This window comes from Puma concolor, chromosome B2, assembly GCF_028749965.1.
Source record: "Puma concolor isolate L17-30 chromosome B2, mPumCon1.1.hap2, whole genome shotgun sequence".
Taxonomy (NCBI): Eukaryota; Metazoa; Chordata; class Mammalia; order Carnivora; family Felidae; genus Puma; species Puma concolor.
The window spans coordinates 21,331,494-21,350,183 of NC_141671.1; the positions used below are offsets into that span (position 1 = coordinate 21,331,494).

At 37.7% G+C, this 18,690-nt stretch overlaps 1 protein-coding gene and 1 pseudogene across 6 annotated transcripts in view; both read right to left on the minus strand.

Annotated features, from left to right (window-relative positions):
* Nucleotides 1–1,419: 1,419 nt before the first annotated feature.
* Nucleotides 1,420–18,690, minus strand: part of SNRNP48 (small nuclear ribonucleoprotein U11/U12 subunit 48) — a 32,937-nt gene continuing 15,666 nt past the window's right edge. For 2 of the 6 annotated variants that reach the window (XM_086706328.1, XM_086706333.1), the window contains exons 8-9: nt 18,172–18,336; nt 14,682–15,688 (exon numbers count right to left, since the gene is read on the minus strand). In XM_086706328.1, coding sequence (XP_086562454.1) covers nt 15,640–15,688; nt 18,172–18,336 — 214 coding nt within the window. In that variant the 3' untranslated portion in view covers nt 14,682–15,639. Of the gene's footprint in view, nt 2,075–10,629; nt 13,548–13,606; nt 14,319–14,681; nt 15,689–18,171; nt 18,337–18,690 lie in introns of those variants that run through there. The other 4 variants (XM_086706331.1, XM_086706332.1, XM_086706330.1 and 1 more) reach the window with 4 other exon arrangements.
* On the minus strand, nt 13,662–13,785 carry LOC112853817 (U6 spliceosomal RNA; annotated as a pseudogene).

An 18,690-nucleotide genomic window follows, 5' to 3' on the forward strand; every position in this document is an offset into this window, starting at 1 on the left:
CTGAAGGACCTCAGGGTGATAGCACCTCTAGGGCACTGGCAGAAGCAGACACATATCCTCTCTAGAAAAACTCAATGTCTTTTCGTGACAACAGTGATCGCAAACCTGTTCAGGTTTCAGAGATGTTAAACAAATTTTTTTTAACGTTTGTTTATTTTTGAGAGAGATACAGAGACAGAGTGCAAGCAGGGGAGGGGCAGAGAGAGAGGGAGACACAGAATCCGAAACAGGCTCCAGGCTCTGAGCTGTCAGCACAGAGCTCAACGTGGGGCACGAACTCAGAAGCCACGAGATCATGACCTGAAGTCGGACACTTAACTGACGGAGCCACCCAGACGCCCCAGGTTTCAGAGATGTTAAAATAAGTAAGAAAGGGGCGCCTGGGTGGCGCAGTCGGTTAAGCGTCCGACTTCAGCCAGGTCACGATCTCGCGGTCCGTGAGTTCGAGCCCCACGTCAGGCTCTGGGCTGATGGCTCAGAGCCTGGAGCCTGTTTCCGATTCTGTGTCTCCCTCTCTCTCTGCCCCTCCCCCGTTCATTCTCTGTCCCCAAAATAAATAAACGTTGAAAAAAAAAAATTAAAAAAAAAATAAATAAATAAAATAAAATAAAATAAGTAAGAGAGGTATTTATATTAGAATCAATGAAGTACAGCACTATTCTGTTCAGAAAGATGTGAGCATGCCCAGCTGTCACTATGCCATGGTGGTCACTCTGAACATTGCCCATGTAGCTCACCACAGTCAAAACTGGCCACAGGAAATGACCATGTTTCCTCTGAACCCTGGAGCCAGTAGACCCAAAGCAGAAATCACAGAAATAAAAGCATAACCCACTATGGGCAGAAATAACATATTCCACTGAGACTGATAATGGTAGGAAAGAACTCAGAATAGGAAATGGGAAGCCACGGCCCCAGTCTATTTCTCCTAATTAGCTATTGGAACCAAGATAATTCACTTAACTTTCCTAAGGCTCAATTTCCTCACACCTTCTCAACAATGCGAGGGGAACAAAAAAATTAAAAAAGAAAAAAAGAAACTATCCTTCCTACTCAAGTATTATAGTAGATGAACTATACTACTATATAGTTAGTAGATGAACTAACTTTGAAGAGTTAGTAATTATTATTAAACGTATATGTATTGAACACTTCCTACATGTTTTAGATCCTGGAGATACAACTTTTTACAAATAAAATCCCTGCTCACATACAGCTTGCATTCTAGCAGACTCTAGCATCATTACTGTAAATCGTTCTTCCTTCTGTAGCAGGATTTGCCACACTCACAGATCACCAGAGAAGGCTGTTCCACACGGGCAAGGCTTTGAACAGGGTACAAGAAGCACAGTATGGTCATTGCCTACTTCCACACATACTATTTAAAAACGTGTAAATCAACTGCACTCTGAGTTCTGATATGAGACATTAGACATTTATTTGCTTGCAGGTCATGCTGGGAAGATGGGAATTTGGGCGAGGCAGACACATCTGGAGATAAGAGAATACCTCTGATTTGTCACATCCAGCCCACATCCATGGTCAAGGGCATTGAATCCTTCCACACTCCTGAGCCCCTCTCTCTGGTCCAGTCCCCTTGGATCAGGCACGATCTACCTTGACTCCGGACCAAAGCAAAGCAAGCGATCACTTTCAGATGACTGCAACAGTAAGTACGGCTGTTAGGGGCAGATGTTCCAAAGGTAAACACTTCTGAGTTGGGGTCACTTCTTTGATTTGTGGTGGCTGCGCAGTCTTGGACATGTCCCTGGAGCTCTAAGTCTGGGTCCTTATCTGTTAAGTGGGAATGATAGCAGTTCCTATCTTGTATGGTGTTGTGGGGATTAAGTGAAGTAATGCATGTTAGGTGCACGGTACTCGGATGGAACAAGTGCCCAATGACAGCCGTCATCATTGCTGTTGTTGCTACTGCTGTTATTACCAGCCTCCACTTCCGGTCTAGATGTGTGTCTCAGTGATGTTCCTGACAGTTTCTGGAATGTTCCCATAGCTAGAGAATTTTCGGGTAACTGAAGAGGAGGCCAGAAGTCCTGACACTTTTCATTGCAGCTTCCTGGTAAAAGAACAATGGTTAACACTTCCATGACCCTCTAAGAGATGCCAAATCCGGAGGCCTGCCTGTCCCGCCTGAGCTCTGAGAGGCAGTTAGCTGCTGTCTGCTCACCTGTGCCCCACTCCCTCCATCAATTCCCTCAGGCACCCGGATGATACCCAGTGCTGCTCAACCCCTCTCCTTAGACAGTACAGGGGCTGGGCCACAGGCCCTACACTGACGAGTGAGACAGGTAAGGAAGGGTGAGATGGCGGGAGAGCCTCCTGGGAGCAGCTATTCCCTTCATCAGAGACCAGCTCACCAGCTTTTCCTAACTCAGAAAGCCCAATGCTCTGAAATCAAGACTTGCTCTTTCATTTTGACTTTTAATGTGCTTCAATTAAAAGAAGTGGGTCTGGAGCCAGAAAAACATGGCACACTGTTCCTTTTATGTTTATATATTACTCAGAAAACTGACCTCCAAGAAGTTTTTGAAAATTTCCAAACTCAATTCTTACCCTGTCAAACAAAGCCACATTTACAAATAATTGTTTTTAAAAATAGATTTTATTTTTTAGAACACTTTTGGTTCACAACAAAATTGAGCAAAGGTATAGAGCTCCCATACATCCTGACCCCCACATGCACAGCATCCCTCACTGTCAACATCCTCCCCAATCATTGTCTTTGATGATCACCTCTAATAAAACAATCTAAAGCTGCAGACCTTTTTTCATGAATCTCCTGGAATAACTTGCCTTGTATATACTAGTCACACTCTAACCTGGCAAAAAATAATGGGAAATGTATCTATTCTTGATAAAACCATGATTCAACAAAGCTATCAGTTTTGCCTCCTTGGCTCCAAATTCTACTTTTTCTCTGAAGAAATCAAACTCTTTACACCTGTAATATTTTTTAGGAGATGGGGCTATTTTCTCAAGTGGGTTGTCCACATATATCTCCTGTAACGGGGAGAAAATTCTTTCTTTTCCTTCCACCTCTTTAAGTCTCAGCATCCATCTCAAATTAGATCCCTTTCTCTTTGCGGCCTCAGAGTTAGTTTCTTTCTGCTTCAGGGTTATTACTAGAACCACTAAGTTTGGTACTTCATCTCCAATAGGCTGCTACACGAAACCCATGACCCACAGGCATATGCCCACAAATACTCTTCATGTAGAATAACACCATTTTCCACATGTAGTCTGTGTCTTCACCTATACTGTTAACTTCCCAGTAACTTCTCAACTGTTGGTTTCTATTCTCCCAGTGATTGTCCTAAAGTGTGTTTCTTTCAAATTCCCAGCACCAGGCTGGATACACTGTACATATTCCAGTTGAAGTACAGTTGCTTCAAGGTGCCTTACCCAGGGAAGAGTCCAGAGTCCTTCCAGATTGATAAAAGTAAGACAGGCTGACTTGTTAAGAAGAAAGTCTCTTAAATTCCTTCCTCGAAGGAAGCTGGACTTGCTTCCCTCATGGCATAACCGAGCATTACTGATAACCATCCCAGGGCATGGGGTTACAGCTACCAGTCCTAGGCGTGATAGAACATGTTTAACTGAACTATACCTGACTCCTAATCATTCGTTGTCTTAAGTTTCTTCCAGACTATCTTGACTCCCTACATAGACTGGGAGCTCCTGGAGGGGGGGATGCTATCATATTCTTTCTTTCCTTTTTTTCTTCTCTTCCCATTGCTGAGGCATAGCTTCAATAAAATAAAATTCACCAATTTTAAGTGTGTGATTTGGAAAGTTTTAACAAATGTATTCAGTCTTATAACCAACACAATAGTGACACAGAATATTTCCATCATCCTAAAAGCTTCTTTGTGCTATTTTATAGTCTCCTCCTCCCGCCAACCCCTAGCAACCACTGATTTATCACTGTTTTACCTTTTCTAGAACTGTATATAAGGGGAATCATATAGTATATATACTCTTACGTGTGGCTTCTTTCACTTAACATGCTTCTGAGATTCATCCATTGCTGTATCAGTAGTTCACTCCTTTTTATGGCTGAGTAGTATTCTATTGAATGGACAGATAATTTGCCTATCCATTTGCCAGTGGATGGACATTTCAGTTGTTTCCACTTTGGAGCTACTGTAAATAAAGATGCTATGAATATCTGTGAACAAGTCTGAGTGTGGTATGTTTCATCCTTGGTAACACAGAAACACTCTAGGAGTAGTCTAGGAAAAAGACTGCCGGACTGTATGGTAAATGTACATTTAACTTTTAAAAAGAAGAAAAAAACACTCTAAGTTTTCTAAAATGACTGTACAATTATACAGTCCTGCCAGCATTAAACGAGAATTGTAGTTGTTCCACATTCTCAGCAACACTTGATATTATCAGTCTTTTAATTTCAGCCATTCTTGGGTGTGTAGTGTTATTTTATTGTGGTTTTAGTTTGCATTTCCCTTAGTAATGACGTTCAGCATCTTTTCATGTGCTTATTTTTCATGTATCTTCCTTTGTCAAGGGTCTACTCAAATCTTTTGTCCATTTTTGGGAGGTTGTTTCAAAAGAGTTCTTTACATAATTCTAGCTATGTCCTTTGTCTGCTACATGTTTTGTGAATGCTTAGTCCCATTCTATAGTTTGCCTTTTCAAGTGCAAACGTTTAATTTGATGAAATCCAACTTAATGGCTTTCTCTATCTTCTTTTATGTGTCCTATTTAAGAAATCTTTGCCTAACCCAAGGTCACAAATAACTTCTGCTATGTTTCCTTTTAGTTTTATATTTCAGCTCTTATATGTAAGTTTATGATAAACTTCAGGTTGATGTGGTATGAGATAAAAATTGAGGTTCATTACATTTCATATGGATATCATGTTGTTCCAGCATATTTTGGTGAAAGTATTATCCTTTCCTCACTGAATCTCAGTAGGTTATGAAAAATCAACTGGTCACATCTCTGTGCATCTAATTCTGGATTTGTTCTTCTGTTCTACTCATGTCTATCCTTATGCCAATACCACTCTGTCTTAGTTACTGTAACTTCATAATAAATCTTGAAACTGGGTAGTATAAGTCTTCCAACTTTATCCTTTTTCCTTCTAAAATGTTCTGATTCTTTTAGGTCCACTGCATTTCCATACACACACACAAACACACACACACATTTGTTTTTTTTTTTTTTTAAGAGAGAGTGAACAGGGGGAGAGTCAGAGAGAGAGGGAGAGAGAATCCCAAGGAGGCTCCATGCTATCAGCACAGAGCCCAATGCAAGGCTCGATCTCACAAACTGTGAGATCATGACCTGGGCTGAAATCAAGAGCTGAATGCTTAATCGACTGAGTCACCCATGAACCCCTTCCATATAATTTTGAAATCAGTCTTTCAAATGAAAGAATGGAAAGAACCCCTTCCATGTAATTTTTAAATCAGTCTTTCAATGAAAGAATGGAAAGAAAGAATGGAGGGAAAGGAAGAATGAGAAAAGGAAAGGAACAAAGAAACAAAGCAGGCCAGCCAGTCTGCTAGCATGCTACAACATAGATGAACATTCAGGGCATTATGCTAAGTGCAATAAGCCAAACACAAAAGGACAAATATTCCATGATTCTACATAAATGAGATTCCTAGAGTAGCAAAGTCAGAGACGTAAAGTGAAATGGTGGTTGCCAGAGGCTGGGGGAGGGGAATTAGGGAGCTATTTAATGGTACAAGAATTTTGGTGTGGGAAAATGAAAAAGTTCTGGAGACGTTTGGCGATAATGGTGGCACAGCAATGTAAATGTACTTAATGCCACTGAACTGTATATTTAAAAGTGGTTTGGGGTGACTGGGTGGCTCAGTTGGTTATGTGTCTGACTCATGATTTCGGCTCAGGTCATGATCTCACAGGTTCCTGAGATGGAACCCCACTTTGGGCTTGGCGCTCACAGGGCGGAGCCTACTTGAGGTTCTCTCTCTCTCTGCCCCTCTCCTGCTTGCATGTGCATGTGCTCTCTCTCAAATAAACATATAAAATAAAAATGGCTAGAATGGTAAATGTTATGTATACTTTATAATAAAAAATACATTATGCTTTTTCTAAAAAGGGCCTGCTGGGAATTCATTGCACTTGCATTGAATCTATTGTTCAATCTAATGAGAATTGGTATGTAACATTTAGAGTGTTCTGATTTATGAGCATGGCATCTCTCTTCATTTATTTAAATTTTCTTTAATTTCTCTAAGCAAGATTTATAGTTTTCAGTGTACAGGTCTTACACACATTTTACCTCTCTACATATATTTTATGTTTTTTTATGCTATTTCTAATTTTCATTACTAGCATACAAAAATTATAAGATTTTTGTATATTGACTACATAGCCTTGCTAAATAAGATCTAGATTTTTTTTAATAAATTCCTTACAGGACTCTACATAGAGGATTATGTCACCTGTGAATAAATACAACATTACTTCATCTTTTCTAATCTATACACTTTTTCTTTTTACTGCATTATTGCACCAATTAGGACCTTGGTACAACATTGAGCAGAAAGGGCAGAGCAGATGCCTTTATCTCGCTCCCAATCTTAAGAGATTATTCATTCTTTAACCATTAATTATGATGTTAAATCCAGGGTTTTTGTAGATGTCCCTTATCAGGTTGAGGAGGTTCTCCTCTATTTCTAGTTTGCTGACAATGTTTTGTTTTTTAAAACCATGAATAGGTACTGAATTTTATCATCTGCTTTTCCTGCATCTAGAGAGGATAATAGGATTTTCCTTTTTTAGTCTGTCAATATAGTGAATTACCTTTATGTTCAATGATATTCAATATACCATCCTTAAATTCCTGGAATAAAACTCACTTGATCATACACTGTTGTTGCTTTTATTTATTTATTTATTTATTTTTTTAATGTGTTGCTGCATTCATTTGTTTGCAAAACTTTGCCAACTTTTTGTTAAGGTGTCTAAGCTCATGAGATCTGTTGGTCGACAGTTTACCTGTAAGATCTTTGTCTGATTTTGCTATCAGGGGGACAGCTGGGAGTTTCCTTCTTCAATTATCTGGGTTTGTGAAGAACTGATATTATTCCTCCTCAGATATTTGGTAGGATTTACCAGTGAAGCCACCTGGGACTGAAGTTTTCTTTGTTGGAAAGTTGGGACTAAAGTTTTCTTTGTTGGAAAGTTTTTAACTGAATTCAATGTAGTTACTGAATAGATATAAGATGATTTCAAATGATGTTTCTTCTCAAGTGGGCCTAAGTGATTTGTATATTTCAAGGAATTTATCCATTTCATCTAAGGTATTGAATTTATTAGCATATTATTCATAATACTTTTTTTTATCATTTTTTAAGTGTTTATTTTCAGAGAGAGTTCAAGTGGGGGAGAAGTAGAGAGAGAGGGAAGGAGAAAATCCCAAGCAGGCTCTGTGCTGTCAGAGCAAAGCACAACACAGGGCTTGATCTCATAAACCAAACTGTGAGATCATGACCTGAGCGAAGATCGAGTCGGACACTTAACCAACTGAGCCACCCAGGTACCCCTTCCTTTTTATCATTTTAAAGTCTATAGAATCTATAGCAACATTTCCATGTTCACTCTTGGTATCAGTAATTTGTGTCTTTTTTTTTTTTTTCCTCTTGGCTACAATCTGGTTAGATACATCTGTCTAGAGGCTTGTCAATTTTTTTCAACATTTTCTTGAAATCTGCTTTTGGTTTCATTTACTTTCCTTACTGCTTTTCAGTTTTCTAGTTCATTGACATCTGTTCTTTATTGTCTCCTTCCTTCTGTTTAATTTGATCTTTTTCTACTGTTTCCGGGTGGAAGTTTAGATCATTAATGTGAGATTTCATCTTTTCTTAGTTAAGCATTTAATGCCACAAATGTCCTTCCCACAAACTTCGATGTTGTTTTTATTCTGATTCAGTTTAAAATATATTCTGATTTGCCTTATAATTTTTGACCCATTAGTTACTTAGAAGTAGGCTGTTTCGTTTCTAGATATTTGAGGATTCTTCAGATATCTGTTATGGATTTCTAGTTTAATTCTGTTGTGGTCATATGTGAGCACATATTTTGTATGATTTCAATCCTTTCAAATGTACTGAGAGTTGTTTTATGGCCCAGAATGTGATCTTGGTCACTATCACAAGTGTGTCTGAAAAGAATATTCTGCTGGTTGTCCAGATGGAGTGTTCTACAAATGTCAGGTCAGGATGGTTGACAGTGTTGTGCAACTCTTCTCTTCTGCTCTTCACTCATGTGCTGTCTGCCCGTGCTATGAATTACTGAGGGAGGAGAGTCGAAATCTCCACTGTAATTGTGAATTTGCCTGGTTCTCCCTCAGTCCTGCCAATCTTTGTTGCACGTATTTTGAAACTCTCTTATGAGGTGCACATATATTTAGGATTGTGACATACTCTTGATGAGCTGAATTCTTTGACATTTTGAAATGTTCCTATTCATCTCTGGTAGCATTCATTATTCTGAGTCTACTTTGATTGTAATATACTTTCTTTTGATTAGTGTTAGCAGGACACATTTTCCCTATCTTTTTATTTTTAACCTACTTGTATCCTTATATTTAAAATGGGTTTCTTATAGACAACATATAGCTAGGTCTCGCCTTTTTATCTAATTTGACAATCTCTGTCTTTTGAGTATTTAGAATATTTACACTTAATGTTTAATAAGGTCAGTATGAGTGGGTTTAAATCTACCCTCTTGCTATTTGTTTTCTATTTGTCTTATTTGTTCTTTTCTTCTTCCTCCTTGTATCTTCTTTTAGATTGTTTTTAATTATTCTGTTTCCTCCCTACTATGGCTTATTAGCTATTCCTCTGTGTTTTATTTATTTAGCAGCTTCTCTGGGGTTTATTATATATATTTACTTACCACAGTCTGTATTCAAATACTATTATACATGTACAGTGTGAAACCCTTACAACAATATACTTCCAATTCCCCCTTCCACACTTGTGCTACTGTTGTCTACAGACAGCTGTGGCTGATTTAAGTATGTGTAACCATGTCCATGATCGGTATTCCCACAATACCACAACCTACATACAGAGCATACTATATAGGGAAAATTGAGAAATGGAATAATACATTCCATGCTAACAATGGTATCTCTATTTGGGGGAGAGGCTGACTGAATAGTCACCAATTAATCAGAACAGCCACCAACCAGCTTTAGCTCTGGAGCAGGGTACGCTGAAGCCGACAGCTGTGCTAGACATCAGCCCTTATTTGTTGGATCATGGCGGTGCCTAGGAGAGAGTCAGGAAACTCTATGGCAAGAGGGGGAAATGGGAGACAGCAGTTATTTACTAGGCAGTTTAGAAGCATTTCAGTATTTTTACACTGGTCAGCCATTCAGGTGCGTACCAGCTGTATATATACCCTGGAGGTAGGTAATGTGAAGCACCTCCCTATATACACTTCTTTACAGAGTCTTCAATGATGTATTGGCTTATGTGCCAATATTATAGTCAGACAGAATTCTGAAGGCCTAAGAGAGGTTGGTCTCTAAGCCAAGCAAGACATATGAGGCAGAGCAGAAAGAAAATATTCACAAGTATGCTACAAATAATAATGGCAATAATAATGGCAGGTACTTAGTACTTAACATCTATCAGATACCAGGTGAAGCAAATCATATTCATTATCTTGAAACCTCTGAGCTACCCTTGAGAGCATACTGTTACTCTCAATCTACAGATGAGGAATAGGAGGCATGGAAAGATTAATTCACCCACGGTCACAGTGAAGAAAGAGGCAGACCTATACTGTATCCATCTGACTCGTCACAGTGGTCCCTTTGATAGGGTATTCCTTCCATTATGTGAAGAATTTGTTATTTAAAAGTGTTTCATTTATATTAGTGTCAGCAACAGCAAATAAAGCCCATCTCTCTGTATTCCCTAAATCTCCCCTTAATTAGCTTTCTCATTCTAAAAGAGGAATCATGACTTCGAACTGGAAGAACAACTTGGGTTACCAAAGCGCCATGATTATGGGAAACGAGCCTCATAAACACAGTACTCAAGCAACCCAACCCCAAATCCCTTAATTGGTGCCACAAGGTATGATCCTCAGAAGGCAGGACTCTCTGGAGCCTGCAGCCTTCCTTAATTTAATAGTGTCCAGATGTTATGAGCAGCAACTTTTTAAATTGGAAGTGCCTCCTGCCTTTTATTACTAAACCAAAGAACTAAAAATAAGCTTAGAAGTTTACATTCTATTTTATGGCAGCATCCTTTCTCTTAGGTGGCCATACTGGTTTTTTGAATGGGAAACTGACTCAACTTACTCAGTAAAGATGAATCTAGCATGCAGCCCCTTACATCCGACAAATCTTACTTTTTTCTTTCCTGAAAGACAGAAATACAAATCCTGGTCCCAATCTAAATATCCAAAAGCTGTGAAGACTTTCCATTACACCAAATTCCCAAATTTGTGACCAGAGTAGGAAGTACAATCATTAATGTAACAAATAAGTGAGGTTTAGTTTAGTAATTAACACACCTGCTGGCTCAATTATAACAACTCAAAAGCAAGCTACATAAAAAGAAATTAGCCTTATAAATATACTCAAACAACTACAAGTAGATTTTGTTTTTTTATACTCAACGCAACAAAGCTTTACATCAGACCTCTTGGACCTTTATGAACTCACTAAACATTAAAAGAAAGCATCCTCAAAGACATGGGTAAAAACCCTACACACACTTTTATAGTATTAATATTTCTGTGATAGAATATATAGGTGATTAGAAAATATTTTTCAAAGCCAATTTAAAACATCTTATGTAAAATTTACCATTTGACAACTAATTTTCACTAAAAGGCCTGAGATTATCCAATCAGCCTTACTCAAAAGTGGCCAATACCTGGAGATCATTGATCTAATTAAATTCTGAGTGATGAGTTAAGTTTCCTATTGAATGTAATCAGTGTCCTGGGCTCTGCACAGCAGCCACCTTGACAACAAATACATTAAAGCAACCAAGACTAAATATTTGAGAAGCTTCCTTAATTTCTTTCTGCTCACAGATCCCTTCTCTCTTGAGTTTCAGCATTAGCACTATTATCCTATGATAGATTGAAAAACCATACCCACATCCTCCTCCTCAAGATAAGCAGGAAATGGGAAGCAGCAGACAGGGGATTAAGCAGGTCTGAGTTTTTCCTCAGTTGTTTCCAATTTCCTTATGTTGGCTAAGATTTCTCTAAGAATCTATCATTTAACTATCAAGCAGTCTTAATTTGGGGAGGTGTTGTGAGATTTTGATTTTTATGAGTTCATGTGAAATGTAAAGCTGATTGATGCAATGAACTTTGGTGCACAATTAAAGGGTATCAAGATACAAAGCAAGTTCATTTATGGATCAGCTTGAATTTAACAAAATGGCAGGCGGCAAAATGTTCATTTTTTTTTGGATTTCATAAAGGAGTTCAGAGAACTTGGTGGATATACAGAGACTGCTATGAAATGGCAGACATTAACATAATGGGAATCCATTAAAAAGCATCCACAGTTAATAAAAGTTTGTATAGGGGTGCCTGGATGGCTCGGTTGATGGAACATGCAACTCTTGATCTTGGGGTTGTGAGTTTGGGCCCCATGTTGAGTGTAGAGATTACTTAAAAAATAAAAATCAAAAAAATAAATAAATAAAAGTTTGTATAGTGGTTAAGAGCAGGGGCTCTAGTTCCAGTCTTTGTTGTGTTGTTTGTATGATGTTGGGAAAATAATTAAGCATCTCTATGCCTAAATTTTCTCATCCACAAACATTTATTACCTACATTATTCAAGGAATCATACGAAGCACTTTGGGGATTCAAAGATAAGCATTATGTATTTTACTTTCAAAAAATTTTAAAACCTAGTCGGAGATGGAAGCAGTGCATGAGTAATTATGAGAGAGAAATACTGAAAGAGCACGGACCCTGGGGCAAGACTGCCTAGACTAGAACTCCAGCTCCACCACTGTCTTTGAGAATGAGAGAAAGTTACTGAGTTCCTTCAGCTTCAGTTTCCTCATTTCTAAAATGGTGATAATGTCAGTATTTAGTGGTGTGTCAGAGTGTTTTCTGAGAACTAAATATGTTTAATATAAAGAGCTCATCAAAACCACAATGAAATACCACTTCACACCCACTGGAATGGCTATTACCAAAAAACAAAAAACCACCAGAAAATACCAAGTGTTGCCAAAGATGTGGAGAAACTGGATCTCTGGGGCATTGCTGGTCAGAATGTAAAATGCACAGACCCTGTGGAAAACAGTGTAGTGGTTTCTCAAAAAATTAAACACAGTTACCTTATGACCCAGCAATTCTAATTCTAGGTACACATTTACAAGAAGTGAAAGCAGGGAGTCAAACAGATCTTTGTACAGCCATGTTCACAGCAGCATTATTCACAGTACCCAAAAGTTGGAAATAACCCAAACATCCACCAACAGATGAATGACGAACAAATATGGAATATACACGCAATGGAATATTAGTTAGCCTTGAAAGAAATGAAATGCTGATACATGCTACAACATGGATGAACCCTGAAAACACTAAGTAAAATAAGCCAGACACCAGAAAAACAAATAGTCTATTATTCCACTTACATGACTTCCCTAGAATAGTCAAATTCCTAGAGACAGAAAGTGGTGTGGTGGTTACCAAGGGCTGGGAGAAGAGGTAAACGGAGAGTTGCTGTTTAATGAGTAGAGATTTTCAGTTTGGGATGATGAAAACATTCTGGAAACGTATGGCAGTGACAGTTGTACAACAACATGAATGTTAATGCCACTGAACTATACACTTGAAAATGGCTAAAATGGTAGAGGAGACTGGGTGGCTTAGTTGGTTAAGCGTCAGACCTTTGATTTTGCCTCAAGTCATGGTCTCACAGTTCGTGGGGTCCATTCGCACAGGCTGTCAGAGACTGCTTGGGATTCTCCCTCTGCCTCTCCTCCACTCACACACACACACACACACACACACACACACACACACACACACACACACATACACACACTCTCTTTCCACTCATACACACACACACACACACACACACACACTCTCTCTCTCTCTCTCTCTCAAAATAAACAAACAAAAAATTGGCTAAAATGGTCAATTTTATGTTACGTACACCATGTGTGTGTGTGTGTGTGTGTTTGTGTATGTGCAAAACAGAGTCTGCTACATAGTGAGTGCTCAATAAATGTTAGCTATCCTTAGTGCTTTTAAAAGACTTCAGGAGAGAATATTGTGATAGCCAGTAGATCATAAATGTAGGCAAAAAGGTACCATCAGAAATAGGATTAAACAGGTAAAATGGGTAACAGTTATAGTAATTATTAATATCAGTACTTTATGAATCAAAAATTAGATATTAAATGACAGGGGCTTGCAAATGCTTTTGTCAAAATTTAAGATAATAAATTGACAACCACTGTGGGGGGTTATATTGATAAAAATGTAAAACCTGCTCTCAAGGAGCCATAATCCAGTGAAGGAGTCTGAAACACAAAGAGGCAAGCATGGAAAATTAAAACATGCAAGGATCAAACAAAGCCTCTTATCATCTACATCTATATTTTAATGGATAGTTCGCAGTAGTTGATATTATACTTAAAAATCTGTAAAGAACCCTGGTTACATTTTACGTGTCATTCTTGCCCAGAAACCATACTAATCTTCTCTGTATTATTCTCTGTATTATTTCAATTTTAGCATATGTGCTGCTAAAACGGGCACTCTGGTTACATTTTTCCATACTATCCTACTTTTCCCCAATCCCACCACCCCACTTCTCCTTTCCACTTATTTCTCTCTTCTACCAGAAACCCAAGTATGCCTTTCTATCTTACTCTTCGGTTTCTTCCACTCAGCAAAATCAATGAAATCATATTGAAAAACAAAATGATAAATTAAGTTACAATATATAAAATTGCTGGTAATTCAAATGGTTTTGACCCACAAAAGCAGCAATTTTACATGGTTCAACATTATAATGCCAAAATCCTTAAGATTTTTAAATCTGAATTTTATATATTTAGAAACGAAGTACAACAGCAGTAGTAAGACTTCAAATTGGCAAGTGAACAGTTGATTTCCAACTTATAAATCTGAGAGTTGTTTCTCATACCTGAAGCCTAACAGCCAATCTGATCTAAATCCAGTCAACCTTTGTGTCATTATCAGTCACTTATTGAAATAATTAAAGTTTCATTTCTATTTGGAACCCACCTTGGAGTCCTTATCCTGGGTATCCAAGAATCACGATGTTGCTATTAGACATGAGATGATTAACATTTAATGCTTAAGTCTCACCTGGGTGATCCATCATAACAACAGAATATACTAAGAAAAAGAAAGGGACGACTGATGCATACAACATGGATTGATCTAAAAACACGTGGAGTAGAAGAAGGTACGTATTGTAGGATTCTGTTTATATGACTTCTAAAAAAAATACATCTAATCAACAGCAACAAGAACCAGTCTGTGGTTGCCTAGAGGGGGGGCAGAGAAACTGCCTGGTAAAAGGGGCATATGGTAACTTTTGGGGATGATGGAAATGTTCTCTATCTTGATTAAGGTGATTTTGTTGGCAGGGGTAAAAGTTTGTCAAAAGTCAATGAAACTTACACTTAAAACGGATGTATTTTATTTTATAGAAGCAGTAAACCTCAATAAAAATGATTTACATGAAAGAAAATACAGTGTATTTTTAGTTTTAATTAAAATCTAATTTTAATTAACAAGTGAAACATAAGCATCTGATTCTTGAAAATTAATGTATTATGGATAAAGCTAAAATCTTCTTCGACCACTTTCTCAATCCTGGTTTTCACTCCTAACCTCTCCCATCTATAACTCCTCCCCCAAATAATCACTATTATGAATTTGGTATGGGTTCTTCTAAACCCTTAAAGATGTATTTACATACATATATGGTCACAGAAAATGTATAGTATTATATTGTACATAAATATAACTTGTATCTATCTTTCTTCAGCTTGTTATTTTCACTCAGCATTATATTTCTGAGATCTATCCACATTAATCTAGATAAAGTTTATTTCTTTTAGGTCCAATATAGTAATCCCACGACTATTCCATATTTTATTTAACCAGGCTATTTCCCTTCTGACAGATATGTAAGTCGTCTTTCCCTATTACAATTTACCAGTATAGTGGTAAATAGTAGTTCCTGGGGTGGCCACAGGGATTATAGGTGGTGTTCCAAGGGGACATTAACCTAACTGAAAGGTTTAATTTTTTTTTAATGCAAATGTATTTGTGTATTATTTATATAGCTTAAGTACTGACTTTAATTAAAGAATTTTCTGATACATAAACTATAACAAAGAATGAAACAAAATCAGTAATAGGAAGCAATCATCTATTAAAATATAAGTGAAACAAAATTATAGGGCATGATAGTGTACTCATGGTTAGAAACATAAGTACTTACTGAAAATCAATAATCTGAGCACTAAACAAGTCATAGAAACACATTCTTTTACTCAAAGCAATTGTAATTAAAATATTGGCATATTGGTTATCATGGCATAAGCATAATTAATACATGCACAAATACCTCATTTATATTTTTTGCTTTCTTCTTTTATGACTATGGTGTCTTTCCCCATCCCTGAAATGACAGGAGTGGAAAAAAAAAATATTACAAATGATGGACATTTTAATATCAATGTTAAAACGATAACTCACTAGTATACTTCAGAACAAGTTATAACATGCATTCAGAACTAAACAGTCACTGTTTTTAAGTAAGCTGTACACTCAACATAACTTGAACTCATGATCCTGAGATCTAGACTCACATGTTTTACCAACTGAGCCAGCAAGATGCCCCTAAACAGTTGTTTAAGAGTAAATGTAGAAAATTAAACGTTAAAACCAAGGGACAAAATTGACATGGGGACAAGCAAAATGAGATTTTTTTAAGTTGCATTTTGGAGTTCCACTTTAAAGGTGATTTTGAATATACACTCATGAGAAGGGGAGAATTCATTTCAAATAAAATATTGAAGTCAGAAATGGTCTGATATCTTTATGCTAGCTCCTATCTCAGCTCCCTACAATTCATTCCACCTCAAGTGTGGATATCAAAGATAAGTCCTACACTACTGAGAAGGATGTATTTCCTACTGATACTCAGTTTATATTTAAACTCTAAATATATCCTCTCTAAAGGAAAATTATTTCATGTTTATATTTGAGGCTAATGTATTTAAGTCAATAAAAACTGACCAGAAATGCTAAGAATTACTCAAATGGAAGAAGCATGAACAAACCATAAGGAAGTAAAAGAATAACTCTGATAACTAAGAGTTAATTTGTGTATAATTATTATAAAATACCATTCATTATGTGAATCAAAAGGGATTACTAGGGGCGCCTGGGTGGCGCAGTCGGTTAAGCGTCCGACTTCAGCCAGGTCACGATCTCACGGTCCGTGAGTTCGAGCCCCGCGTCAGGCTCTGGGCTAATGGCTCAGAGCCTGGAGCCTGTTTCCAATTCTGTGTCTCCCTCTCTCTCTGCCCCTCCCCCGTTCATGCTCTGTCTCTCTCTATCCCAAAAATGAATAAACGTGAAAAAAAAAAATTAAAAAAAAAAAGGGATTACTAAGCAAATACTTCTTATTTATAAGAATAGGATAAAATCACAGCTAGCTTGAAACCTATGAAATGAATGACAGTGAGATGAGCAAAATTATTGAACCAATAAGCATTACTAATTCCTGATCACTATTGGCCCTGAAGAGAGAAAAGATATCATTTGAGAGGCCATTATTAGACAAACACTGGGCATATGTTACTAAGTAAGACATCGACCCGCCTTCAAGGAGCTCAGTCTAGTAGGGAGAGTAATAACATAAGTTCAATAAAAAGAACATGCTAAGCAGAGTGCTGACACGATGGGAGAGATCAGCTCTGCCTCAGTGAGAATAGGTTTCATGGAAATGACTAAGCTGGGTCTTAAAGGACAAGGAAGGGCTCACCAAGCAGGCTTTAAAAATAAAAATTAGGCAGCAGAACCTGACAGAGAAAGGCACAAATGTGGCACAGTATAGATGAGGAACTCTAAGTAATTCAGGCTGGCTATAGCATAATTTTGGCATTTCATGGGGTTTTGGCAAAATACAAGGATGGGTAGGCAGAGCCCTTATCCTGGAGGGTTTAAGAGCCATTCTAAACAATGTGAATTTTGACACTGAAAAGTTTTAAGAGTGAAAGTTCACTCTGGCAGTAGAGTAGGGATGTCTCCATATGAGACAAGCTTACAAGCAGATAGAACAATTAGGAAAAACTATCATTTTCCAGATGGACAGCAGTAAGGACAGAGACAAGGAGGTGCATGTAAAGCATCTTCAGGTAAAACTGACAGCAATTAGGAACTAAATGGTAGGAATAAAATAGAAGCCACTAAAATAAATCCTTGACTTCTGCTTAGGTGAATAGATGATGGTCATCCCATTAATCAGAATATGGAATGCTGGGAAAAGAGGGGCAGAATGAGAAAAAGTATGTTCAATTAGAGACCTGATGAAAGTGAGATCCAGGCAGATGCCCAGAGGCAGCTGGACTACAGGAATAGACCACAAATGACTTACATTTATTATTTTAGTATTAGTTCATATTTTTCTAGCCATCAAATTCTATGAGAGTTATTAACAAGGGCAAAATTGACTTGACATTAAAGTTTGGATCTTCTCTCTGACCCTATATACCCTTTAACTCAAGAATTAGCAGGAGAAAGAAATAATAAGAAAAAGGAGGGAGGATGGAGCAGAAAAAAAGAGATCTAGGCAAACACCTTGTTGACAGTTAACCTCCTACCTAGACATTACTTCCATATGTCATGACTAGGAAACTGACTAGGAGTAAAAGAGGGAAACCCACATCCAATCAGTCATATAGAGAACTATGCCACCAGAGCTGTGGTTATTTGAACTAACGTAAGACAAATGATATGAATTCTCATCAATTACTTACTCTCTGTACTGTAATTTACTCTTATAATCCATTTTCTCAACATACTCTACAACAGACAGATCTATTTACTTTTCAAAAGTAAACAGTTCAACATCAGATGATGCAGTGTTAGACTCACCTCTCTTTCCTTCTTCTTGAGTCCCAGTTTTTATCCTTATCTTTATTTCTTTTTCTTTTATGTGGACTCCTACTCCGATCCCTTCTATGTCGTGAACACTCAGCATCCAAATAGCTTCCACCAGACTGCCGTGAATCTACTGAAGCCGATCGCCTTTCTTCATTCCTGAAAAACAGAAAGAATAGTTCAGTTTTATTCTTTAATTTTTTTTAATGTTTATTTTTGAGAGAGACAGAGACAGAGCATGAGTATGGGGGGTACAAAAGAGAGGGAGATAGAATCTGAAGCAGGCTCCAGGCTCTGACAGAGCCTGACACGGGGCTCAAACTCATGACCCTTGGGATCATGATCTGAGCCAAAGTTGGATGCTTAACCAACTGAGCCACCCAGGTGCCCCAGAACAGTTAAACACTGGTCTCCACCAAACACACACAGACACACCAGCTTAAAGTTGAATATTCTATATCAGAACAACGATAGAATCAATATAAATAGGTATAAGCTGGGGCACCTGGATGG